General features: G+C 45.0%; 2 protein-coding genes across 7 annotated transcripts in view; one reads left to right on the top strand and one right to left on the bottom strand.

The window, feature by feature from the left end:
• The window catches only part of LOC143957062 (uncharacterized), a 43848-nt gene extending 20323 nt beyond the window's left edge, over window positions 1-23525 (top strand). For 4 of the 5 annotated variants that reach the window (XR_013270048.1, XR_013270049.1, XM_077467203.1 and 1 more), the window contains 3 exons: window positions 3562-3621; window positions 4176-4258; window positions 23321-23525. Coding sequence is in view for 2 of the 5 variants with exons in the window: in XM_077467203.1 (XP_077323329.1) it covers window positions 3562-3621; window positions 4176-4258; window positions 23321-23432 (255 nt within the window). In the remaining 3 variants the exon portion in view is untranslated. Of the gene's footprint in view, window positions 1-3561; window positions 3626-4175; window positions 4259-23320 lie in introns of all 5 variants that reach the window. The other variant, XR_013270050.1, reaches the window with a different exon arrangement.
• The window catches only part of LOC143957061 (uncharacterized), a 39522-nt gene continuing 16548 nt past the window's right edge, over window positions 4964-27937 (bottom strand). For both annotated transcript variants that reach the window (XM_077467201.1, XM_077467200.1), the window contains one exon: window positions 4964-8311. Coding sequence is in view for 1 of the 2 variants with exons in the window: in XM_077467200.1 (XP_077323326.1) it covers window positions 8118-8311 (194 nt within the window). In the remaining variant the exon portion in view is untranslated. The remainder of the gene's footprint in view (window positions 8312-27937) is intronic.

The raw sequence follows: 27937 nt of genomic DNA on the forward strand, positions 1-27937 counted from the left end.
GTGCTGTGCTGACTTCCTCCTGGGGCTGCTTATTATGAGGGGCTCCCACCATCCCTGTGCTGTGCTGACTTCCTCCTGGGGCTGCTTATTATGAGGGGCTCCCACCATCCCTGTGCTATACTGACATCCTCCTGGGGCTGCTTATTATGAGGGGCTCCCACCATCCCTGTGCTATGCTGACATCCTCCTGGGGCTGCTTATTATGAGGGGCTCCCACCATCCCTGTGCTGTGCTGACTTCCTCCTGGGGCTGTACCTCTGCTGTGCATATTATGAGGGGCTCCCACCATCCCTGTGCTATGCTCATTATGAGGGGCTCCCAGCATCCCTGTGCTATGCTCATTATGAGGGGCTCCCAGCATCCCTGTGCTATGCTCATTATGAGGGGCTCCCACCATCCCTGTGCTATGCTGACTTCCTCTTGGGGCTGCTTACGGTGCAGGTGTCAGTGCTTTATGTCACGCTGCTGATGTCAGTGCTCTCTATCACGGTGCTGCTGTCAGTGCTGTATATCACGGTGCTGGTGTTAGTGCTTTATGTCACGCTGCTGATGTTAGTGCTCTCTATCACGGTGCTGTTGTCAGATCACTCTATCACGGTGCAGGTGTCATTGCTGTATGTCACGCTGCTGATGTCAGTGCTCTCTATCACGGTGCTGGTGTCAGATGACTCTATCACGGTGCAGGTGTCATTGCTGTATGTCACGCTGCTGGTGATCATCTCCTGCACCCTCTTCTTTGCCTACCCTGGTCCCTGACCTTCCCTCTCCTCCATTGCCTTCATGCGCTCCACAGTCCTGAATTATCACAACAATTTCCCATATAAAAAAAGAATGCTTGTAGTTGTCGATCCCAGATTCACCTCATTTATGTGTTATGTCATTGGCCATGTGGTGGGACTATGTTTGCACAGCTAGTAATTATTTTGTGGCTGCAAATTTGACCTGTAGGTTTGCAAAGTTCGCCTCCCATTGAAGTCAATGGGGCCCCCGGCGAACATTCTGGTTCGCGAACTATCGGCCGCGTTCGCGGTCCGCGAAACGTCCCTTCGGAAGTTCGTTCATCACTAGTAATATGCACCTTACCGCTGACCGCCCTGTCCAGCGAGGCAAGGACATTGCCTTCCACATGCCGGTAGAGAGCCGGAATCGCCTTCCGTGAGAAAAAGTCGCGTTTGGGCACCTGCCACTGAGGAACCGCACATTGCACAAACTCACGGAAGGGGGCAGAGTCTACCAACTGAAAAGGCAGCAGTTGAAGTGCTAGCAATTTAGCCAAGCTAGCATTCAACCGCTGGGCATGTGGATGGCTGGGAGTGAACTTCTTTCGGCGGTCCAGCAGCTGGGGCAGGGACATTTGCCTGCTATAATCGGACGTGGGTGTACTGCTAGCAGAGTGCCCGGAAACACTTGGCTGTGACACACCTAATTCTACACCTTCATTCCTCTCAGAGCAGGTTTCAGAGAGGACTGAAGGTCTAGTGGGGTTGGAGATCCCAGCTGATGAGGAGCAAGGAGAGGTCCGCTTTGTTCTTTGGTGTGGGTCTTTGAGGTATGCTTGCCAACGAGCTGCATGGCAGGTCAACATATGTCTGGTTAAGCATGTGGTGCCCAAGCGGCTGATGTTTTAGCCACGCAAGATACGCTTGAGACATATGTTGCAAATAGCAGCAGTGCGATCTGATGCACTCGTCTCAAAAAAGGCCCACCAAAGAACTTTTAGAATAACGTGCAGAGGCAACGCCCTGCAAAGGCGAAGCTCTGCGGTGTGATTCAGTCGGTGTGCTGCCCCTAAGCTGGCCCCCGGAGGGCATCCTGCCTCGTTGGACATGTGCCTCTTCCTCCTCCTCTCTCCTACCAGGCACCCACGTGGAGTCAGTGCCCTCATCATCCCCTCCCTCTTCATAGCTGGAGCAAACCTGGCAGTATGCTGCAGCTTGTGGAATATGACTGCCAGATTGCTGTCCTTCTTGAGCATCCCCTCTCTCTGCGCTCACACTACTGCCTTCCTCTAGCTGAGTATCATCATCAGAGCCTACAAAACACTGGGCATCCTCCTGGAGCATGTACCCAACACTGTGCTCAAAGAGTTCAGGAGACTCCTCAAGAGGACGTGGTGGGTCTAGGGAAGGAGTCACTGATGATGACATTGAGAGGAGGGAAGACGATGCGTTGGCAGCTGCTTTGCTAGTACCCTGAGCCTGGATGAGAGAGGATGAGGAGGATGAAGAGGGCTTCGTCATCCACTCTACCAAGTCTTCGGCATGTTGCGGCTCAACATGTCCACCTGCCGAAAAGAAGGACAAGCGTGTCCCATGACCACGTGCTGATGATGACGATGCACCGCGTCCACGACCAGCACTGTTGTCTCTAGACACAGAGCCTGCTTGCCATCTTTTATCGGCTCGCGCCTGTCTCCCTCTCCTTGCTGGCCTTCCAGACATGGTAATGGTCTGAAGGGAGATGGGAAAACCAGCAATTGGGTAGTGTATATTGTGCTGGAGGCACACACAACACCCACTCCTGCAGATGGCTCAATTAGAGAAGAGCTATATAGGTGGATATAGCGGTGTATTCTGCGGTCAGGGCGCGCAGACAGCATGCACAATCTCCAACAGCTGACTGCAAGCTCTATTTAAAAAGAGCAAGATAGCTAGCTATATAGGTGGATATAACGGTGTATTCTGCGGTCAGGGCACGCAGACAGCACACACAATCTCCTACAGCTGACTGCAAGCTCTATTTAAAAAGAGCAAGATAGCTAGCTATATAGGTGGATATAACGGTGTATTCTGCGGTCAGGGCACGCAGACAGCACGCACAATCTCCTACAGCTGACTGCAAGCTCTATTTAAAAAGAGCAAGATAGCTAGCTATATAGGTGGATATAATGGTGTATACTGCACTACAGAAGAGCAAGAACGCAAAATCGGCCGATAACGAACAGTGTATACTGTGTTGAAGGTACACAGAACACCCACTAACTCCTACAGACCCCAACACACTACACAAGGCCGCCGCGCTGGCGGCCTTATATAGTGTGGGGCGTGTACTACACAGCCTGAGCTATGATTGATCATGGCTCTCCTCGCTGCCGGCGCTGTGATTGGCCAAGCTTGCGGGGTCACAGTGCATGCTTGGCCAATCATGAGCCAGCAATGCACTGCGATGGCGCAGTGCATTGTGGGCCGTGAGCGCCACACGAATTTGGTGCGAACGGCCCATAACGTTCGGTATTCGCCGAACGGGCAAACAGCCGATGTTCGAGTCGAACGTATGTTCGACTCGAACACGAAGCTCATCCCTAGTTTACAACCACTTTAAATTGATTTTAGATTAAAACTAAACTAAACTAAATAGCACATCAGGAGATATTTGGAGTGCTTACTGGGTGCTGATATTTGTCCTACCTGGAGGCTAGCAGGTAAATATATGACTAAATACACGTGGTATCAGTTATTTGTTCCTAAGAAAGATGTGACTTTTAACACAAACTTTATTTAAAACGTCTGTGTACTCAACTTGTTTTTCTCCAATTATATAAGCTAACCCTGTTCTCTGTAGGGTAGACCTCCACTGAAGTCTTTCAGCTGTCTACATTCTCAGCACCAACTCAGCTACCCGGTAAGTAAGTATATGCTGGACTATCGCTATTATATTATTAATTCTATTATAATTATTTGGTTACCGAACCCTTGCTATGTTTTGACTACGGTTACTATTTGTACCATTTTTACCACTATATTAAATGATGTGATTTTTACTGCATTTTCTGTCTGCATCTGATTCATGATTACTGACAGAACCAGCCCCATTGGCATCTAAAACTCTTAAGACCTAATGGAATCTAAGACCCTGCTGTGCTCTTCCCTGTGGGATTGAGGAACAACATAGATAAAGACCCCTTAATCATTGTTTTATCCATGGGTAACCAGATCCAGTAAGGTCTGAAAAGCATCAAGCAAATCCATGTCACTAATAAACACTCAACCTGCCCATAATGGGTGCCGGGTGTACGTGAACTTTTGAGATGGTTTAGAGCAAACAAACATTGGACCTTGTATTGTATTGGGACAACAATTTTATGTGTACTTAACATTAGGGGGCCTCATGTCATTTTTGAATGAAGTCTCCAATAGTGTTTTCTTCTTTTTTCCATGAATTCAAATTATCCACAGGGTCCAAAGATGTTCACCTTGAAGAAATCTCTGTTACTCCTTTTCTTTCTTGGGATTGTCTCCTTATCTCTCTGTGAGCAAGCGTAAGTATGTATAAGATCTCTTTTGTAAATAAAAGTATAGACTTTTAAAACTTAAATCTGGGCAACCCGCCAAAGATATTGGTGAAATATATACGATATATATATATATATATATATATATATATATATATATATATATATATATATATATATATATACATGTATACTGTAATGGAAATTTGTAAGTTCTGTATATAATTGTATTCTATTTTATATGTATTGCACAATGTCTTCACTGTGCACACGGCACTAATAATGTTTTCAGTACATGTTTTGCATTCTTTTGAGTCCTGATTAGAATTAGCCTGCCTATGTAACGCCCCTTGTTAACATAAACGTGCAATTGTAATATTAATGTGATACCTACATAATCATGTGTATAGAAACCTTCAAAAGCGTCATAATAAAGGAGAACAGTTATTTGGAAAGATGCTGAGCGTATCTTTTGTGTCTGTTCCCTACTGCAGTAATTATTATGAATTTGGAACCACTAATCCATATGAGGATAGGAGTTGCCTATCTCTAAAATATCTATTTCAATACTATGACACTGGGGAATTTATTAGCTCAATGGTATTGCATAACAGTGGTTTTAGTCCACAAACTGTAGTATATATCTGAAAATGATTTGATCCTGATATACTTATCTAATTTCTTGAGGTTGAAAAATGGCAAGACTGTAAAAAATACCCCCCAAATAATCCCTTTTTTGAAGGTAGACAATCCAAGATTTATTTTCATACATCAGGGGACACAGAGCCATATTAGTTACTATGTGGGTTATAGGGCCACTAATAGGTGATGGTCACTGGCACGCCCTAAGGCAAGAAGTGTACTCCCTATATAACCCCTCCCACTACTGGGAGTCCTCAATTTTTTTCGCCAGTGTCTAAGATGTTGGTCACGAGTAAAGATGTGCTGTGCTGAGCTCCACGGGAAGCAATCCTTGCTGGGGCTAGCCATGCTAACTGGATGCGTCCTTTCATGGGTCTACGGAATGGTACCCGGGCCTCGTTTCTGAAGAAATTAGATTTTGCTTGTGAATACTTCTCTTTTTATAGAGCTGGACCCTGGGATCCAGTACTTTTTGGTAGTAAGGCCATAAAGTTTTTACTGGCAGGGTGCTGTTGCTTGTCCAGGATTGTGGGCAACCTCTAGGTTCCCCTGTTCTTGAAGGTTTTGGAGCCCACCATGAAGGGTGAAGATTGGGTTTATCTCAGATAACCCTCTAGTGGGAAGGTAAGTGGAGATTTTCTTATGAATTTCTCCTTTCAAGTTATAATGTGGTCATGCTTATTTGTCACCACTGGGGGCTGTATTGAGCACTCACTGCCTGATGCTGGAAACAGCGCTGTGTCAGAAGCCTTCATTTCCTCCTCACCTCCGGCCACAACAAGCAGATCCTCCAGTAAGAAAAGGGGGGACTGGTTCTCCTCCTGCGCCCCTAATGTTGAAATTAACCCCTTCGGTGGATCTATATGCTGAAAGCATTCCTTTTTTTTTTTAAAAAACAACAAACCGCACGGCTGCTTAGCGGTGGTTTTTACCCTCCCGCCGCCATATCAGCTGTTTGCAAGTTTGAAGTCCACCGCTCACGTGGGAAAACACATTCTTTTGAAAGATGGGGGGTGGAATTAGCACGGGGGTGGGGCTAACGGCGTCAGACGCCGGCCGCACGCGGAGGAAGTTTTTAAAGCACTGTGTGTGTTGCTGCTGCTGGCTATGGAGGGACACATGAGCAGGAGGTGGCTTACTTCAGGTTTGGTGACACAGGCATTCCCTTTGACACATTATTACTTTACCAGGCTAGGTATTAATAGCAGCTTATAGCTCTGGATTATAACCTAGAAGTGTACATTCTTTTTGGTAGTGCCTCTGCTTTTGTGCTTCAGGCTATGAGTGGAAGCGGGACCAGGAACTCCTCTAAGGGTTCTAAAGGGTCAGTGGTTTCACAACAAACTAAATCCATTTCCAAAAGAATGTCATCCTCCTCTGAGAGTGATGCAGCCGGTCAGATTGAGCCATCAGGGGAGACTGTTGTTGCAGCTGCACTAGACACTTCAGTCCCTGTATATATCACACAGGGGGTTTTCTCTTCTACCATTTGTAATTTGGAATAGAAGATTGATGCTAAGATATCTCTCCATAGTGGGTCTAAAAATAGCAGATCCCCATCTAGTGCTCAGGACCCTCTTATTGAGGTGCAAGGGGCAGGGGATCAGGAAAATCTTCCAAGAGATTTGGAAGATACTAGTATATCCTCTTCTGAGGGTCCTAATAGAGAGGAAGTAGCATCACAAGACAGGTTGCTTGTGCACTCTCTTACTAAATTGGTTTGTTCAACCTTTTTGCTGCCTGCACAGGCTCTTGATGAACCCACCTCTGGTTTGGGATCATTAAAACCTCCCCCATCTGGGGATGCTTTTCCTATTCATTCATGGCTCAAAAAACCTATGTATTCTGAATGGGAACATCCAGATAAACAATATTATCCTCCTGGAAATTCTCCACACTTTAGCCTATGGAAGAGGATTTCTATAAGCAATGGGGGTTCCAGCAATTTATGCAAAGTGTGGAAAGAATGCAAAGGATCTCTAATGGGAAAAGCTCTCTCTCTCTTTTTTTTTTTTTTTTTTTTTTTTTAAATCTGTTTGAGTTTTAAAACATTTAACAGAAAAACAACATACATTGGTCATGACAAGAGTTGACTTTGGTACCTACAGAAGTATGATATAAGGCAAACAGTTATATGAAATACGGCAGGGAGCACAAAACATCACAATGGTCTCAGCAGGTTGGCATTAGTGGGTAGGAGAACATTGTGGGTCTAGAGCGTGTATCCCAGAAACATAATTTACATTCACAGTTGCAAATTCCTATTCATTAGCAGGAGATAATGGGTTAAGAAGGGTGCGAATCTGAGGCTATGGAGGAATCTGCCAGCCATTTGGACCAAACCTTATCATATTTTTGAGGGCAACCACTATTAGCATAACAATCTTTATACAGAGGCAGGCTATTTTTGACCAATTGTTTCCACAGAGAGAGAGGAGGATTATCTGTTCTATCAGGCCCAGTATACATATTGCCATGGAGGGTTGGAGCGATATGGTGGTGACCTGTTTGATGACCTTTAGTATCTCTTTCCAGTATTCGGCAATGGCTGGGCAGGTCCAAAAAATATGAGTAAAGTCACCCGGTATTGTTCCACATCGCCAGCAGGCGGGGGGGGGGGGGGTTCATTTTGTGTAACCTGTGTGGGGTAAAATATGCACAATGGACCATCTTCAATTGTATTAGTCGGTCTCCCAGGGAGACCAGGGATCTTAAAGGGAAGTCCCATAAGTCATCCCAATCGTCACTGTCAAAGTCAGGAATGTCTTGTAGCCATTTATTTCTGCGTTTTTCCAGAGTGGGAAGGGAGGTCATTATCAAATAAGAGTAAAGTCATGAGGTGGGCTTATTTGCACATTTGGACCTGAGGAGGTCCTCTAGAGTGGATTGGATAATCTGGAGAATTAGCGACCGAAGGCATGGGAAAGTTGTAGAAAAAATAGCTCTGCGGGGTGTTGAAATCAGAGATCAATTTGGGGAATGGAGCCAGAGATTGATCGGAGATTACTTGGACCACTGTTTTAATGTTGAATTTAGTCCAAGCGTGGGGTTCAGGCAATTTGTAAATATTCTGAAGGGTGAGGTTCAACCACAAGGTTGGCAGCTGGAGACAGTGCATTTTTAGGGTACTTTTCAATTTGAAGTCCCGCCCCCCATGCACGAAGTGTGGTGCGCATGGAGGGGGTCAACGTATATGGGGCCTTGGGGCCACGAAAAAGTAAAAATTTCAGTGCCTCTAATGATTTTACCACTGCCGCTTTAACAAGGGGGCGGGGTTTGTGGTATCGGGAGTGAGCCACCAGGCCGCTGTAACTAGTTGGGTGGCTCCCCCTGGGAGGTCGGGCGTACTAGTGTTGACTGGACATGTGCATTCGTTTTCGTCCGAATGCATTTTCGTCCGAATTTCAGGTATTTCCGTTTTAGTTGAAAGCACAGAATCTGAAAAACAAAAGATCCGACATAAATAAATGCTTTATTTTCATTTTCGTTGTTACAACAGTTCGATATAGAATAGGAGATTCGACGTGACTCTGACAATAACAATCTGTGTCTATAGAACCTGTGGTCGAATGTGCCTAACCTTACCTCTATTAGTCCAAGATTATATAGAGAAAATATTCGAAAGAGAAAAAAGATTTGACAGAGAGAAAAGATTCTGCAAGTTACTGTCCTAAAAAGTGTTTGTGGACCTGGGTTGTGGGGATGAGGCCCTTGTCCTCATCAACATGGGGACAAGGTGCTTTGAGGGGTCACAGACCCCCAAAGCATCCTCCCAATGTTGAGGGCATGTGGCCTGGTACGGTTCAGTAGGGAGGGGGGCCGCTCTCTCGTCCCCCCTCTTTTCCTGCGGCCTGCCAGGTTGCGTGCTCGGATAAAGGGTCTGGTATGGATTATTAGGGGGACCCCCACGTCAATTTTTTTTTTAATTTGATGCAGGGTTCCCCTTAATATCCATACCAGACCTGAAGGGCCTGGTAATTGAATTTGGGGGACCCCCACGCTTTTTATTTTATTTTTATTTTATTTTTTTTATCAATGACTTTCCGACAATTCATAATAGCTGCGAGTGATTTTAAAGGACTTTTTTTCCTGCATAAATGACACTTTGTGCAGGGACAGTTCTAAGCACGGGAAACATGCGCCCCTTCACAGGCATACTATAGACACCCCCCAGGTACGAAATTTAAAGGAATATTACACTTTTATTGTTTCACTTTAATCATTATTAAAATTACTGCTCCCGAAAAAACTTCAGTTTTTAAAACTTTTTTTTGCATTGATACATGTCCCCTGGGGTAGGACCCAGGTCCCCAAACACTTTTTAGGACAGTAACTTGCATATAAGCCTTTAAAATTAGCACTTTCGATTTTGAACGTTGGAGTCCCATAGACTTTAATAGGGTTCTAAATTTCACACGAAGTATGCTATATACTAGCTCCGTCGAATCTTCTTTATACATTCGACAGACACCATAAGCCTTCAAAGACAGATGCGACCGTAATTCATGTGGATTTTCAGACGAATGCAATTTTTGAACGAAAAACGAAATAAATAAAAACGAATTTCGGGAGTAACTAAATAAATAAATTTTTCGGATGAAAACGAAATTACGAAACAAAATATTTCACTCTGCACATGTCTAGTGTTGACCATCCGTATATGGGGGACTGAGTCCCCCAGACAAAGGAGGTTAAGACACTATGTAGCCGGATGAAAAAGGATTTGGGAATCCATTGCGGAGATTGGCGAAGTAGATAGGTAAATTTGGGCAGGATTTTAATTTTTATCAGATTTATCCGGCCTAGCAATGATAAGGGTAGTGACTTCCATGCCTTCAGTCTCAGCCTTGTCTCTTGAACCACTGTGGATAAATTCAGGGGCAAGAAATCTGAAGCCTGCCTTGAAACCACCACCCCAAGGTATCTGAAACTTTCAACCCATTGTAGAGGTATATTGGAGGGGGCGGTGGTATGTGCTGCAGGATCTATAGGAAACAAAAGAGACTTTGACCAGTTAACAAGTCGGCGTGGGAGAGCCAATGGGTTCCCAGGCGCCAGAGGGCAGAGGTGCGGGAGATAGGGGAGCAGATGGCGAGAAGGAGGGGGCAGTGGTCTGACAGCCCAGTAGGTAGTTATGTATCGTCTAGCACATCCAACATCATAACCGGATTGGCAAAAGCTAAGTCAATATGTGAGGATGTTTTGTAGGTGGCGGAAAAGCAGGAGTAGGCCCTGGTTGAGGGGTGTTTACACCTCCAGACCTCGGCCACCCCCATTGCTTGTGCAAGTCTGGAGCTAGTATGGCATTGAAATCTCCCATAAGAAGCAACCTGGTGGGGCAGTATGGGGTTACCCATTCTAGAATAGTGTATAAGGTGGGTGTTGAGAAGGAATGTATATATTCACCACAATATATCTCGTGCCCCAAACTGTGAAAAACACTATTACGTATTTGCCCTGGGGGGGTCATGTAAATCTGTTCCACTACACATGGAAAGGATTTGCTGACCAGCACCGAGACTCCCCTTGCATAGGTGGAGTATGAGGCATGAAAGGCTCTCTGGATCCACAGCTTCTTTAGTTCCAGTAGTTTGCTGCCCATAAAGTGAGTCTCCTGGAGCAAAATCATGTGGGAGGAATGTAATTTAAGATACTTACTGCTCTTTTACATTTGGAATTGAGCCCCCGGACATTCCAGGATAAGATATTAAAAGTGGACATGTCACGTGTGCCCATCAGATGATTCCATTATGATAACGAAGAGACGTGTATTAACATTGATAGCGTGTAACAAGAGCTGCATAGATCCAGAGAGTTCATTGTAGGGAGAGTCATGACCAAGCATTAACCATACAAACAAAAACTCATACATTAACAAAAAACAAAAGTACCCTTGTTGACAGCAAGGTGTCAACCCTGCCCTTATCTAATGGCATCCCTGAGAACTTCGGAGCGACCAGATTGGGCCTATACCCAGAAAACAACAATTTAACCCTTTAAACTTTTCTCGGCAACAGTTCAATGCTGCGCTTGAGAACTTGTGAAAGTTCTCCAAGGGGGGCTAGCTGGTGCAAGTTACTAACAACACTCCAAGCTATGCCTAGTTCATCAGAGTGGTTCCCAGCTCGTGTTGACCTAAACAATAGGTGAAATTGGGGGGGCATATACCCCCTCCTGGGAAAGGGGGCCTGGTGATTATTCTTCTTGGTGGATGGAGAGCACCAGATCTCCCACTTCTTGTGAACCAACGTGGGGGTTCAATGTTGATCACTTATCGAGGTACTATTGAATTACAGTACGTTTTAGTAGGATACAACACGCAAGGATGTGGGAGATTCATGCATCTAATAACTGTATTGGAATGGGTCTTCAATGCAAGGTCAGCCAGTCATCATCATCAGTTGGTTTGTCAAAAAATCGGATTGTTCCATTGTGCTGGACTCGCAGGCGGCTAGGGTAAAGCATGCCATATTTTATGTTCTTATCTCTGAGTCGTTTACGGACTTTGTTGAAGGTCTTCCTCTTTTGCTGCAAATCAGCCAAAAGGTCGGGGAAAGTAAAAACAGAGGTGTTGCCATATTTGAGAGTGGGATGTTTGTGGGCTTCAGAGAGAATCTTGTCCCTGTCTCGATAATTGAGGAAGTGGACCAAGAAAGGCCTGGGGAGCTTCCCCCGGGAAGGTGCCGCCGGTGGGCACCCGATGAGACCTTTCAACCACGTAGGTAGGAGGGAAATTTGTGAGGCCCAGGAGATTTTTAAAGAACTGCTCCGCGAATTCAGCTGGGTGATCCCCTTCTTCTTTCTCAGGTAGTCCCAGGACTCTGACATTGTTGCGCCTGAGACGGTTTTCAGTGTCATTGGACTTTGCGACAAGGGACTGTACCCTGCGTTGTAGCTCAGCAATGGAGGAGGCATGGGTGGCAGTAAGATCTTCGGTACCGGATATTCTGCTCTCAGTTTCAGTTATTCTCCCTCTTATTTTGTCAAAGTCATTCCTGATAAGATCGCACGCCTCAGCAAGATGATCAATGCACACAAGTAGTGAGGTCTTGCTCTGCTTGATCGCAGCGAGGATCATGGCTGTACTGTCCTGTGACAGTGGGGCTGACTCCCCCATTGCTGGAACCTCTCCAGGACCCATCTACAATTCTGCTAATAGGGCCCGGAGTCATCCAATCAGTGTGGGGTCTGACTGCAGCAGAGAGAGCTGCAGCTGCAGGGGTGATGACCCAATCCCAGTGGCCCTGGAGTTCTTCTTCCCCCTTTTGGATGTGGGGGACATCTGGTGAGGCTCTAAAGGGGGCCCCAGCAGAGGAGTAGCACGTGCCCAGATCAATGTCTAGGAGCCAGTGGGGCCCAAATGAGTAACAAGTAATGAGCCCGGGAGAGCACAGTCCAGGCAGGCAGCGAGTACCCTCAGCCCCCTATCCCACTGCAATCACCTAGGAAGAGGCAGTCCATTGTGGATGGTGGGCAGGGAGTGTGACCAGGAAAGGCCCAAAGGAGGGGGACCCAGGCAGAAAGATGGCAGACACCGGGCACCTCCACCGGCCCACACAATCAATTTCCACCGGTCAGCACACCACTGCAGGGAGGTGGATGTGGGGGCAGCAGGATGCGCGACCGTGATCTGAGGCCTGGCCGCGGCGCCCCTTTGCGGGGTAGCTGCTCTGGAAACAGCGGCATCAGGCAGGCTCCACCACTAGGCCACACTAGGCCTCGGCCATTGCGAGCGCTCCTAGTGGCCCAGCAGTGCACCAGATTACACCAGGCAAGCGGAGGGACAGGTAGGAGGATGGGGAACAGTCTCAAGGTTGGATGAGACTCTTTTTCGGCATGGCCCAGCCGGCCGCGGCGCACCTCCGCAGGGTAGACGCTTAGGAAACAGTGTTGTCCGGCAGGCTCCACTAGGCCGCACTAGGCCACGGCCACCGCAAGCACTCTTGCGGCGTGTCCTGGTGACCCACCAGGTCAACAGGACACGACAGGCAAGTGGAGGGGCAGGTAGGAGGACTGGGAACAGTCTCGAGGATGGATGGTTGGCTCTTACCGCATGGCCAGGCAGGGGATCAGCGCATTCTGGCCGGGCACAGGTCAGCAAGATGGCGGCGGCTGTGGGCCAAGTAGTATCCATCCTCCCGGTCCACCACTGCAGAATCTCTATGCAAGGTCTGTTCAGGGCTCAGCAGGGGACAGAGGAGAACAAGTAAGCAAGGTGGCTGGTCTTGTTTAGACACTTAGATGCACGGATGGTGAAGGATTGGGTTCAGGATACCCGGAGCTCCTCTCAGACACATCCGCCGCCTCTCATATCTGGACACACTCCCCCGAAAAAGCTCTCTTTTACCAGTAAAGAAGTTCAAACATTTCTCCTTTAAGCCTGCTTCCTCACCTGTGTCAGGGGCATCAGCCTCTAGGCAGTCTCGACGGCCTCAACTGTTCAAGGGGAAAACCCCAAGGGCAGCACCAGGGTCAAAAGAGATCTTGGGGCAGAAAGCCCACAAAGCAGAATGTTAAAGCTTCCTTATGAAGGGGCGCCCCTGCTCGCTTGGGTGGGGGGAAGGCTCCTGCAATTTTCAAAGATCTGGCAGGAACAATGTCAAGACAGATGGGTGGCTTCTCCAGTTTCTCTAGGTTATAAACTAGAGTTCTGAGAATTGCCGTCTCCTCGTTTTCTAAGATCAAATGTTCCGGGGGATCCAGAGAAAAATAAGTCTCTCTTTCTAGCTCTGGATCATCTATTATCCCAGTTGGTGATATCAGAGGTTCCCTTAAAGGAACAGGGCACAGGTTTGTATTCAAACCTTTTCACGGTTCCAAAACCAAAAGGAGAGGTAAGTAAGACCCATTCTAGATCTCAAAGATCTGAATCGGCACTTAAATATCCAATCCTTTCGCATGGAGTCAATCTGATCGGTTGTTTCCATCCTGCAAGGAGGGAGGTTTTTGGCTTCAATCGATATCAAAGATGCATATCTCCACGTGCCAATATTTCCCGCTCACCAGAAATTTCTGCGCTTCAAAATAGAAAATCATAATTTTCAGTTTATGGCCCTGTCATTTGGTCTAGCCACAGCATCACAGGTGTTCTCAAAAATTCTGGCACCTCCTTTAGCCAGATTAAGGGCTCAAGGCATAATGTTGCTAGCCTATTTAGACAATCTACTTTTAATAGATCATTCAGTCTCAGGTCTAAACCAGAGTCTGATCACAGCTGTAAACTACCTGGAATCTCTGGGTTGGATACTCAACCTAGAAAAATCCTCCTTAAAACCATCAAGGAGATTACAGTACTTGGGGCTGGTCATAGATACTGTACAGAAGAAGGTATTCTTACCCCAGACAAGAATCAGTTCCATTATAGGACTAATTCAACTTATAAAAAGAAAGAAAAATCTTCCATTTCGGATGTGCATGAGATTGTTAGGGAAAATGGTGGCCTCCTTTGAGGCCATCCCTTACACACAGTTTCACTCAAGACTGCTACAAAACACCATCCTGTCGGTCTGGAACAAAAAGATTCAGGGTTTGGATTTTCCATTACGCTTGGCTCCCGACGTACGTCAGAGCCTAAATTGGTGGTTGATATCCAGCAACGTCCAAAAGGGGAAATCTTTTCTGCCAGAATCCTGGAAAGTGGTGACAACAGATGCCAGCCTTCTAGGCTGGGGAGCAGCCCTGGAAGAAGATTCTGCCCAGGGAAGATGGTGCGAGTCAGAAAGGAGCTTGCCTATCAACATTTTGGAGATTCGAGCTGTATGTCTGGCCCTAGAATCTTGGACGGTCAGACTACGAGATTGTCATGTCAGGATTCAATCCGACAATGCCACGACTGTGGCTTACATCAATCATTAGGGGGCACGAGAAGAGGTGAATCATGTTCTAGCTTGGGCAGAACACAACATTCCTTGCCTATCGGCGATTTTCATTCCAGGAATAGAAAATTGGCAGGCAGACTACTTGAGTCGCCAACAATTATTTCCTGGGGAATGGTCTCTTCACCCCGACATCTTCCTAACGATATGTCAGAAATGGGGTATTCCGGACGTGGACCTGTTTGCGTTCAGATTCAACAGCAAAGTCAACAACTTTGTGTCGAGAACGAGGGTTCCGCTAGCATGCGGAACAGACGCATTAGTCCTCCCATGGGATCAGTTTTCACTGATCTATGCGTTTCCTCCAGTTCTGCTACTTCTGTGTCTTCTCCGCAGGATCAAGCAGGAATGAAAGGAGGTGATTCTGGTGGCCCCAGCGTGGCCCAGAAGATCTTGGTTTGCCGAGATCATAAAGATGGCGGTAGGAGTCCCTTGGACTCTGCCATTAGGGCCAGACCTTCTCGCACAAGGTTTGGTATTCCATCCTACCTTACGGATGATAAATTTAACCGTTTGGCTATTGAAACCCACATTCTAAAAGTTTGTGGGTTATCTCCTTCAGTAGTGTCTACTTTGATTAATGCCAGGAAGCTGGCCTCCAGAATCATTTACTATAGAGTCTGGAAGGCATATATTTTTTGGTGTGGATCCAGGGGTTGGCACCCCAGGAAGTATGTCGTAGGTAGGATCCTTGATTTTCTACAAATGGGATTAGAAATGAAGCTGGCCTTGAGTACTATCAAGGGCCAGATCTTGGCCTTGTCAGTGTTTATTCAATAGCCTCTTGCTTCCCAATCTCTGGTGTGTAGCTTTATACAGGGGGTAAGACAGATCAATCCCCCTATCCAGGCACCTCTAAATCCTTGGGATCTAAATTTGGTCTTATCAGTTTTGCAGAGTCAGCCTTTTAAGCCTTTGCGGGAAATTCCCTTGGTTCTTTTGACAAGAAAGATAATCTTTTTGGTTGCCATTTCTTCTGCTAGAAGTGTATCAGAACTAGCGGCTCTATCTTGTAAAGAGCCATATTTGATCATGCATAAGGATCAGGTGGTTTTGCGTCCTCATCCTGAATTCCTACCAAAAGTAGTGACAGGTTTTCATTTAAATCAGGATATATGGATTTGTCAAGTGATTGTTCAAGCCTGTGGCTTAAAGAAGAAAATTCCTCCTTTTCATGTTAAAGCGCACTCGACCAGGGCGATCAGTGCCTCTTGTGTGGTGCATCATCAGGCCTCTATGGCTCAGATCTGTATGGACGCAACTTGGTCCTTAGTTCATACATTTACCAGATTTTATCAAATCAATGTTAAAGGTCATGAGGATATTGCCTTTGGGCGTAGTGTACTGCAGGCTGCAGTATAAGTCCTCTGGTCTCTCTTTTGCCCTACATTTTTGTTGTGTCTCCCTCCCTTCAGTTGCCATTGCTATGGGACATCCCACATAGTAACATTGGCTGTTCGCCCGTTCGTCCAAAACCAAACATTATGGGCTGTTGGTGCCAAATTTGAGCGGCACGTAACAGCCCATAAAGCACTTTCGGGAGCGCAGTCTATTGCTGTATGATGATTGGCCAGAGCATGCACCATGACCTGCATGCTTTGGCCAATCATAGCGCCCTCAGCTAAGAGAGTCATAATTGGCCAAAGGTAGGGTGCCTTTTGCCAATCATGGCTCAGGGGGACAAAGTCCACGCCCCACACTATATAAGGCTGCCTGCACGTCGGCCTTGTGTAGTGTGTCATTGGCGTGGACAGAGAGAGAGTGTCATTTAATTTGAGCAAGCAAGCAGGCAGGTCATTCAGTTAGCTGCGGTGTATTTAATATATATATATATATATATATATATATATATATATATATATATATATATATATATATATATATATATACATACCTTTTGTGTTTTGTCTTTTGTGTGTGTGTATATGTATGTGTGTGTATATATATATATATATATATATATATATATATCCATTGTATCCAGTTTAGCTAGATCTAACTGCAGGCCATTCCTGGCGTACTGTTTCTAACATACTTCAGGCAGGCAGGTGATTCAGTTAGCTGCAGTGTATTTAACATATATATATATATATAAATACAGATAGTCATATATATATATATATATATATATATATATATATATATATATATATATATATTCACTGCATACAGTTTAGCTATATCTCACTGCAGGAAGTTCCTGGTGTACTGTTTCTAATATACTTCAGGCAGGCAGGTGATTCAGTTAGCTGCAGTGTATTTAATATATGTATGCAACTCTTGTCTATATATATATATATATATCTATATATATATATATCTCTATATCCTGATGTACTGTTTCTAATATACTTCAGGCGGTGTGCACAGTGCTCATACTTTTCTGGTGGTCAATACAGTACACCCATAGTTGTTATTAAACTTCTGTTGGTGTACACAGTACCGTGCACTCCTAGTGCAGTTGCTACTACTTTCCTGGTGGTGTACACAATACATACAATGCACCCATAGTTATTAAACTTTTGTCAGTGTACACAGTACGATGTACCCCAAGTACAGTTGCTACCACTTTCCTGGTGGTGTACACGATACATATAGTGCACCCATAGTTGTTATTACACTTCTGTGGGTGTACACAGTACTGTACACCCCTAGAGCAGTTGCTACTACTTTCCTGGTGATGTACACTATACACAATACAGTGCAGTGTTTTTTTGCTAAACAAAATTTACATCATGTCCGGAAGGCCACCAAGGAGAGGCAGACACTCACAGGCCACTAAAAAAGGGCAAGCAGGCTCTGTGCCTACAGTCGACAGTGATGGTCGTGGACACGGTGCATCCTCAGCACGTGGCTGTGGGGCACGCTTATCCTTTTTTCCTGCAGCTGGCTGTGTTATTGAGACACAACATGCAGAAGCATTGGTGGAATGGATAACAAAGCCGTCCTCATCTTCCTCATTTTCTGTCACCCAAGCTCAGAGTAGTTTGCCTGCCATTGCAGCTGCCAAAGCGGCCTATTCCATTGGCTCCATGTCAACAGTCACTCCTTGCCTAGCCCAATCATCATGCACAGAGGGTTCCCCCTAACTATTCGACACAGTGTTGGTTACATGCTGCAGGAGGATGCACAGCGATTTGAAGGCTCCGATGATGGTACCCAGGTTGAGGAAGGGAGTAATGTGAGCCTAGAGAGAGGGGGTGCCCAGGAAGGTCAAGAAACCGGCAGTCATGTTCCCCAAGCTGCCGCATACTGCCAAGTTTGTTGCAGTGACGAGGAGGGAGGGGTTGATGATTTCACTGACTCAACTTGGGTGTCTGATAGAAGAGAGGAGGAGGCACATCTCCAATGAGGTAGGATGCCCTCCAGGGGGCAGCTTAAGGGAAGCCACCCTATTGTATCACACCACAAAGCTAAGCAGGTGCAGGGCGCTGCTGACTCCCTGCATATTTTGAAAAGTTCTTTGGCTTGGGTCTTTTTTGATACGTGTGCAGCAGAGCGCACCATTGCTGTTTGCAACATATGTCTGAAGCGTATCAAGCGTGGCCAAAACAGCAGCCGCTTGGGCACCACATGCTTGACCAGACATATGACAACCTCCCATGCAGTCCGTTGGCAACACCACTTAAAAGACCCACATCAAAGAAAAAGGCGGACCTCTCCTTGCTCCTCATCAGCTGGGATCTCCAACCCCACTATACCTCCAGTCCTCTCAGAAAGCCATCCACATTCTCAGCGTCTGAATGCTAGCTTGGCCAAATTGCTAGCACTGCAAGTGCTACCTTTTCAGCTGGTAGACTCTGCCCCCTTTCGTGAATTTGTGGAAGGTGCGATACCTCAGTGGCAGGTTCCCAAACACCATTTCTTTTCATGGAAGGCCATTCCGGCTCTCTACCAGCATGTGGAAGGCAATGTTTTGGCCATGTTGGAAAAGGCGGTCAGCAGTAAGGTGCATATTGCAGTTGACTCATGGTCCAGCAGGCATGGAGAGGGACGTTGCCTTTCTTTCACGGTGCACTGAGTAACTCAGCTAGCAGCTGGGAAGGATGCAGGACAAGGTTCATTATTGTTGGAGCTTGTTCCGCCACCACACCTCCAAAATGCTAGTGGTGATTCTGCCACAGCTCTCTCCTCCACCCCCTCCACTTCTTTTTCTTCTGTGGCCTTTTCCACTGCAGATTTCTGCTCTTAACCAGCGGTGCTCCGTATGCGTTCAAGGGGCTACACAAGCACCCAGGCAAAAAGATGCCATGCTGTGCTTGAGGGTTTGCTTAGGGGACAGGAGCCACACTGGGGCAGAGATTATGTCAGCTCTGCAGGGGCAGGCTCAGAGGTGGTTGACGCCACCCCAGTTTCAGCCAGGAATGGTTGTATGCGACAATGGCACCAACCTCCTCACCGCCCTCTGACAGGGACACTTGACCCATGTTCCCTGTTTGGCTCATGTCCTGAATTTGGTGGTGCAGATGTTCTTGAGCAGGTACCCGGGCTTACAGGATCTCCTGAGGCAGGCCAGGAAAGTCTGTGGCCATTTCTGCTGGTCATATAATGCCATTGCTCGGCTGGCTGACATTCAAAGAGAATGCAATCTGCCCAAGAACCGCCTCATCTGTGACGTGCCCACCAGGTGGAACTCAATGTTGGCAATGCTGCAGTGGCTGCACATGCAGCAGAGGGCCATCAAGAAGTACCTATGTGAGTATGGCACCAGGACAGGATCAGGGGTGCTTGGATTTTTTTCGCCACGACAGTGGCTACTGATCAAGGATGCATGCACTGTCCTGTGAATGAATGAATGAATGAAATACTTGTATAGCGCACAATGCGAACTGAATCGCCTCTAGGCCTCTGTCACCATTTCAGGAGGCCACGAGGATGGTGAGCAGTGACAGTGCATGCATCAGTGATCCTGTCCCTCTTGTCTTCCTGTTGGAGCACACACTTCATGGAATAATGGACAAGGCACTTGAGGCAGAACAACAGGAGGAAGAGGAGGACTTCCTTACCTCTCAAGGCCCCCTTTATCCAGATACTAGTATTCCTGCAGGCCTGCCGATTACACAGGAAGAAGAAGGGGAGGAGGAGGATTGTGTCAGCCTGGAGGTGGAGAATAACACTCTGCATCAGCAGCAGTCTTCAAGGGATCGTTTGCAGTCCCCAGAAACCCATGGATTTGTATGTGGCTGGGAGGAGGTGGTTGAGGATCATGTGATCTTTAGTGACCCAGAGGACTCAGGATCGAATGCCTCTTCCACCCCTATGCTGCATGCCCTCCCTGATCCTGCAAAGCCTGCGATAGGACCCTAGGATTCGTGATATCAAGGAGAGGGATCATTACTGGCTGGCAACACTTCTGCAACCTTACCCTTGTAACGTTCATCAAGAACTTATCCAGCCTTTGCCGATGTAGCAGAGGATAAAACATATTTGGGAGGTCTTGCAGAAAGGTTTGTGCAATGCGTTTCCAGAGCCTGGGTGGTTACAATTTCCTGGTGCTGGATAACATGTTGCAGAGGCTTCGTTCAGTCACAGAAAGAGCGGTGGAGAAGGTGACCGGATGACAGAGCTTGCCAGCTCAATATGCAATTGAGCTACTGGCCTGTCCTGCATCCAGCGCTCTTTCTGAATGCACATTCAGAGCTGCTGGAGGATTTGTAACCGATCACAGGGTGCGCCTGTCCACAGACTGTTGATGGGCTCACATTCATAAAAATGAATCAGTCTTGGATCACCAGCTACCAAACACCTGATGCTGATGTAACCAAATTATTTTTCTATGGATGTAGGATCCCTTGAAGACTGCATATGCTGAGTGACTATCCTATTCCTCCTCAATTTTCATGATGATAGCTTCTAAGAATATTTTTGGTTCAGGGCACCACCACCACTACCTAAGGCCCAATTTTCTGCCCCTGTTTAACAGGGGTAAGGATGAGCCGAACACCCCCCTGTTCGGTTCGCACCAGAACCTGCGAACAGACCTAAACTTCGTGTGAACTTTAGATCCCTACTAAAGTCTATGGGACTCGAACGTTCAAAATCTAAAGTGCTAATTTTAAAGGCTAATATGCAAGTTCTGTCCTAAAAAGTGTTTGGGGACCTGGGTCCTGCCCCAGGGGACATGGATCAATGCAAAAAAAAGTTTTAAAAACTGCAGTTTTTTTCAGGAGCAGTGATTTTAATAATGATTAAAGTGAAACAATAAAAGTGTAATATTCCTTTAAATTTCGTAACTGGGGGGTGTCTATAGTATGCCTGTAAAGGGGCGCATGTTTCCCATGCTTAGAACTGTCCCTGCACAAAGTGTAATTTCTGCAGGAAAAAAAGTCTTTTAAAATCACTTGCGGCGTAATACAGAGAACACTCAATGAGTGTTCTCTGTATTAGGGGAGCCGACAATTCATTCATTGATAATAAAAAAAAAAAAGCGTGGGGTTCCCCTAAATTCAATTACCAGGCCCTTCAGGTCTGGTATGGATATTAAGGGGAACCCTGTGCCAAATTTAAAAAAAAATTGACGTGGGGGTCCCCCTAAATATCCATACCAGACCCTCAGGTCTGGTATGGATATTAAGGGGAACCCCGCTTCAAATTAAAAAAAAAAATTGACATGGGAGTCCCCCTAAAAATCCATACCAGACCCTTTATCCGAGCACGCAACCTGGCAGGCCGCAGGAAAAGAGGGGGGACGAGAGAGCGCTCCCCCTCCTGAACCATACCAGGCCACATGCCCTCAACATTGGGAGGATGCTTTGGGGCTCTATGACCCCGCAAAGCACCATGTCCCCATGTTGATGGGGCCTCACAACAAGCCGGTGGTTGTGGGGGTCTGCGGGCGGGGGGCTTATCAGAATCTGGAAGCCCCCTTTAACAAGGGGACCCCCAGATCCCACCCCCCTATTTGAAATGGTAACCTGCGTTACATCAGAGGGGGCGGGGTCACCCATACATCATTGGGGAACCCCTGGCTTCCCTCACTAGCATCAGAGGGGGCGGGGTCAGGTGATGGGTGCTTTGTCACCTATTCTTGTTTCCCTAATAACCCAAAATTTTCTAAATCCAGTTGTCATTGGGACAAAAAGTGAGGTGAAATCTTCTGAACAGGGGCACAGACAGTAAAACAAATGTTACAGGGGTGATGACAACCCTTCCCTATGTTATCCAAAAAGCCTAAAAATAGATTTTTTGGCTGGAGCTACACTTACAAAATGTACCTGGTCCAAATTACAAACCTACAGTCCCTATCTTTTTTGTAACCCGGGGACCGCCTGTATACTGCTGCTGTTCAGAGTATATAGGGCCTGGGAGCCCCACACCTTTTTTATTTTTATTTGGGTGCAGGGTTCACCTTAATATCCATACCAGACCCAAAGGGCCTGGTAATGGGTTGGGGGAGGGGGGGGGCAACATTACATTACAGCCGCAAGCAGATTTAAATTACTTTTTTTCCTTTACAAATGTCATTTTGCTGGCAGACTGTTCTAAACACGGGAAAAATGCACCACTTTACAGGCATACTATAGACACCCCCCCCCCCCCCCCGCATGATATTTAAAGGAATATTACACTTTTATTGCTTCAATTTAAGCATTATTAAAGTGGTTGTAAACCCTTACAAACCACTTTGACCTACAGGTAAGCCTAGATTAAGGCTTACCTGTAGGTCCAAGAAATATCTCCTAAACCTATACGGTCCGTATAGGTGACCATCCGGTCACCAGATTTCTCTATGCACGTCATCTGGTGGTGAACGATTCTTTCTCCGGCCCCCGATGGCACGGGAGAGCCCGGAGGAGGACCGGATGGCGGCGGGGGGGGGGTTCCCTATAGGAATGATCAAGCGGTGGAACTGCTGCTATGATCATTCTTATCATGCACAGAATCGCCGGCCGGAAAGATTGATATCTGAATGGTGCCTGTAGCTATAGGCGTCATTCAGATATCACCGCACAAACTAGAGGACGTAATTTTACTATGGCCGGGTATTGAAGTGGTTAAAATTACTGCTCCTGAAGAAACGTACGTTTTTAAGAAAAAAAATTAGCATTGAAACATGTCCCCTGGGGCAGAACCTGGGTCCCCAAACACTTTATGACAATAACTTGCATATTAGCCTTTAAAATTAGCACTTTTGATTTTTCACGTACAAGTCCCATAGACTTTAACGGGGTTCGCGTGTTCGTATGAATTTTTGGTCTGTTCGCATGTTCTTCCGTGAACCGAACCGGGGGTTGTTCGGCTCACCCTACTACTTGAGACCATATATTCTGCTGCCACTGAGGTATGGATAGTTCCTCCCCAATGGCCTGTTCCAACCTAAGCATGTAGCTGTGTTTTCCTAGGGCTTCCATGGGGTATGCATTTAATAGTTTATAAATGTCTGAAACTAAATATTTTCAGGATGGGCCCCCCAAGGACAAGTCTCTTAAATAGGGATAAATTGGAAAATTAAAGATTAGGTGCAAAGGATAAAGCGTAGTGGTGGATCTGGAGGCCATAAAAAGCCATGAAATAAATTTTTTATTTAAAAATCAATGTTGCTTTATTTAATAATAACTGTGTCTTTTTCTAGGAGAGATGCTGATGAAGAGGAAAATGGAGGGGAAGTTACAGAGAAAGAAGTAAAAAGAGATTACACCATTAGAACCAGGCTTCACCAGGAATCATCAAGGAAAGTTTTGTGAATATTTTAAAAATCAATAAAACATGAATTGGAAGTCATCGGATGTGCAATAACATAAATGTCTGATTAAAAATAAAAATATCACATACACTGAGTTTTCTTCTTTTTTATTTTTTTTATATGATGAACCAACTTTAATTGGGGAAATATAGTCCCTAGAGAACTTTCAAGGGTATGTAATTGCGTATCTACTTTCAGTTGGATCCATCAGCCTCACTGATCTGGATAGATCCTCCAGTTTATCCAATCAAGATAAACATATATAGAGTATATCCAGTACAGTGCAGCCTAACGTGTGCAATTCTGCATGTTTTTCATGCATTCCCATGTGTCACCTTAATTTCAATGGACTGCTGTACCTGTGAGAAACGCAGGGCAATAAGTTCCTGAAACTTTTTATTAAAATTGTTTCATAACCAACTTGCATGGTGCTGTGGAATCACGTGGCTTGGCATGTGAAGCATGTGCTTATACAGTGCCTTGAAAAAGTATTCATAACATTTTTCACATTTTGTCATGTTCCAACCAAAAACGTAAATGTATTTTTATTGGGATTTTATGTGATAGACCAACACAAAGTGGCACATCATTTTGAAGTGGAAGGTAAATGAGATGTGAAAAGTGTGGCGTGCATTTGTATTTACTCTGATACCCCTAACTAAAATCTAGTGGAACCAATTGTCTTCAGAAGTCACCTAATTGGTAAATAGAGTCCACCTGTGTGCAATTTAATCTCTGTATAAATACAGCCGTTCTGTCCTTTTTTCCCCCCACAAATAGAGTTTTCTTTTGGTGGTATTTGATCACCTCTGTGGTTTTTAATCTTTGCGCTATAAGCAAAGAAAAAGAAAATTTTGAAAAAAAAAAAGCAATATTTTTTACTTTCTGCTATAAAACCTATCCAATAAAAACATGTAAAAAAAACAAACAATTTTTTTCATCAATTTAGGCAAATATATATTCTGCTACATACAAAATCCCACTAAGTGTATATTGATTGGTTTGCAAAAAAGTTATAGCATCTACAAACTATGGGATATATTTATGGAATTTTCGTTATTTTTTTTACTAGTAATGGTGGCGACTTATAGCGGGTCTGCGACATCAAGACAGTGATCAGTGCTAAAAAATATGCATTCTCACTGTACTAATGACACTGGCAGGGAAGGGGTTAACATCAGGGGCGATCAAAGGGTTAAATGTGTTTCTAGGGGGTGCTTTCTAATGGTGTGTGTGTGTGTGTGTGTGTGTACTTTGGGAAGGCAGAAACACAGGATCACTATCTTTCCTTGTTTAAATAGGCAGACTGCCATTCTGCTTCTCTCCCAAACGATTGGCTGGTCCCGGCAGACATTGAGTCCACCGTGCCCGCTGATTGGCTCCCACTGTGTCCAATCACAGCAGGAGCAGGTCGCCTGCGGCACGGATGCACGCCCCAGATCTGGAAGTGCAGGATCACGCACAGTGGAGCCGCCTTGCTGCCGTATATGTACAGTATACGGTCAGCAAGCAGTTAAAGAGGAATTATTATTAATCAATTCCTGCTGCGCTCGCACACAAATCCTTTGTGCAAAAATGAATTTAAAATTAATAAATGATGTGTATAACAATAACACAAGACACTCACTCTATATTTCCAGCTGCATACTGCTTCTGAGCTGTGTTGCTTCAATGTTGCTAATTAAGTGCAAGCATGTGTTTGCTTAATAACAGGTACAATAGGAACAAAGCTAGGAAGAGGAGCACCAATCAACTCAATAAATATATACATACACAAATATCTAAAAACATACATACAATTCTTAACACTACAAAGTATCTTAATCTGATAACATCAGTGTTGGTCTACTGTTGAAAGAAAACAATTTGATGTTCAGATTCAGACCCTTTGGGGAAATAGTGTTCAATGCAAAAATCCACTTTGACTCACACAGGATATCTTTTTGAATTTGTGTGTGAGCGCTGCAGGAATTGTTTTATAGTGTTTGATTTGTGCTGTTTTTGAAGGATATAGGCTGTCTCCTAGCTGGCTGCCCCAAAGATCTTTTTAACCACTTGTTGTTTTTCTATTTGTGCTTGAGTTATTTATTATCCATTTCCTATTTTGGGGAGCATGTTCCAGTACGTCAACGGCTTCTGCAGAAGTACATATTGCCTAGGCAGTGCACGTTTAAGAGATATTTACAGTACCTGTAGGTAAGTCTTATTATAGGCTTACCTGTAATTAAAGTTAAACAGAACAACTTTACTACCACTTTAATAGGACCCAGCTGCTTCTCAATAGTAGGCTCCTCTTAGCTTCTCACCTCCCTCAATCTCCATGTTATCCAGGAAGCACAGAAGGAATGAAGGAATACATAGTGTGATACTGCTAAATTCACTAATTTATTAAAAGGAATTACACTTACAGACTTTAGCTAGTAGCTTTGTAACTGATCGCAAATCAACTGATGTGCGGCCAGAGGAGGATAAATCCTCCATTCTGCTGCTGACAAAGCAAAAGCCGGCTGCTCTGTATAACAGCGCTTCTCCTGAAGTCTCCGCACAAACAGCTACACTGCCTGACTCCTCTTCGATATGTTTCATCAATGGATGACTTTTTCAAGAGGATTTTTTTAACAGTGCATGGCCCTAAAATTTTTGAATTTCAAACCTATGCATCCCAAAGACTAATAACACAACCACTATCATGCAAAAAATACATAGCATGGTCTATATAAACTCTACAGAATGCACAAAGCAATGCAAAGATCTAAGCTCTCAAAACATATACAGTACATATAAATGATATTCTTTTATACAAAATATTTTTTTCATACATATATATATATATATATATATAAATGTAGACTGTATATCCAAAACTAGTTTTGTGGTTGCAGGACAGAAAACTTAATAATCTACGGCCAGCTTTTGTTTATACTTGCGATTGGAGATGCTATAAAAGCAGGAGGTTGCTACTGCCCTGAATATAGGAGTTCAACTTTAACTCACGTACATACATAATGAATCTACAGAGTGGTGTACTTCATAAGATAGAGAATTTTTTTTTGGACCTACCATAACATATTTTTCTCCCGTGTTCATTGAAGGACCTTCCCCATTATAGGTGCTCATTTTTGGATGTACCTGTTGCCACAGTTGAACATTATTTTTAAATAGGATGTTATTTTCCTCTATCTTTCTCATTGCCTTGTGAGCTAGTAGGGGGTACAGTCACTACATATAACTGGCCTCTGTTTTATTTTGAATAGTGTCCAATCCTCCTGTAGGCAGCAGTTTACACACACAATGAATCTACAGTGCTTTGTCCTTCTGTGAACATTAAAGGATAAGTACAGCCAAAGCTTGTTTAGCTGTACTTCTCCTATGGATCACAGTGCAGTTACTATTTAAACCCGCTGACGTCACAGAGCCAGTCCAGGCTTGGGAAAGATCACAACCATATGGTCGGGATCCACCCACAAGCCTGGACTGGCACCCAGCTCAGCCTCTCAGCGAGCTGCTGAGAGGCTGAGCTGCCCACTCCCGCCCTCTCCACAGCCCAGTGCTCCAGTGAGTGTGGGGGATGGGGGCAGAGCAGAGAGAAAGTGACCAAAAGTCTCCAGCTGCCTGCTCAGGGAGGTGTTTGATCATTCAGCCAAGGGGGGACAGATGCACATTCCCATACTTCTCTTTTAAAGAAAAAGATTGGTGAGTAAGCAGAAATAATTTTAAACTAACCATATAAAATGAATGCCTACACAAATCTGAAAAATAGTAAAAGACCCACAAAGGAAACAATAATAAAAACTATAATCTATTGTTCATGTTAAAGTGGAACTAAACCTTCCTCTCCTTTTCAGCCAAGGAAGCTACCACCTTGGCCTCTGATTTGCAATTACCATGATGCTGCACCTTATCTATTATGACACCAGCCATTTGAGGGTTTGACAGTTTGGTTGAGAGCACAACCAATGTGTTACATTCCTGTCATGCTGGGAATATAACTGTTTTTTAAACCGATGGGTTTAGTTCCATTGTAAATAATAAGCAAAAACAAACTGCACAGTGCTGGTTTCCTTACTGAAGAAAAAATACGCTTCCACCACAACTATAACTGGAAACCTACGAAAAGTGATGCAAGGGTCAGAATCTCTGAAAACAGTTTCCTTCATTCAGAAGATGCAGGTAATTAAATATTTTAGTAGACTGTTACTGCAATAATGTCTTTGCGTCTTGATAGGATATTACAATAGACATATAAAGGGGCTAGTCCCCAACTGGTCCCTCTGGACAAATAGAGAGTATGGACTATTGCATTACAGATATAATTGATGTAAATTCACGTGAGTAAAAACTATATAAAATGTTATTAATACAAAATCAATTGTCAGAAACCATGAAATCAGGCCGAGACAGAAGTACAGTTAAAGCGGGAGTCCGCCGGGACTCCGCGTTTTTTTTTTTTTTTTTTTAAAAGCCAGCAGCTACAAATACTGCAGCTGCTGACTTTTAAAATAGTGA

The sequence above is a fragment of the Lithobates pipiens genome, unplaced genomic scaffold (assembly GCF_037356315.1).
Source record: "Lithobates pipiens isolate NorthernLeopardFrog02 unplaced genomic scaffold, aLitPip1_a1.2 Scaffold_51, whole genome shotgun sequence".
Lineage (NCBI taxonomy): Eukaryota > Metazoa > Chordata > Amphibia > Anura > Ranidae > Lithobates > Lithobates pipiens.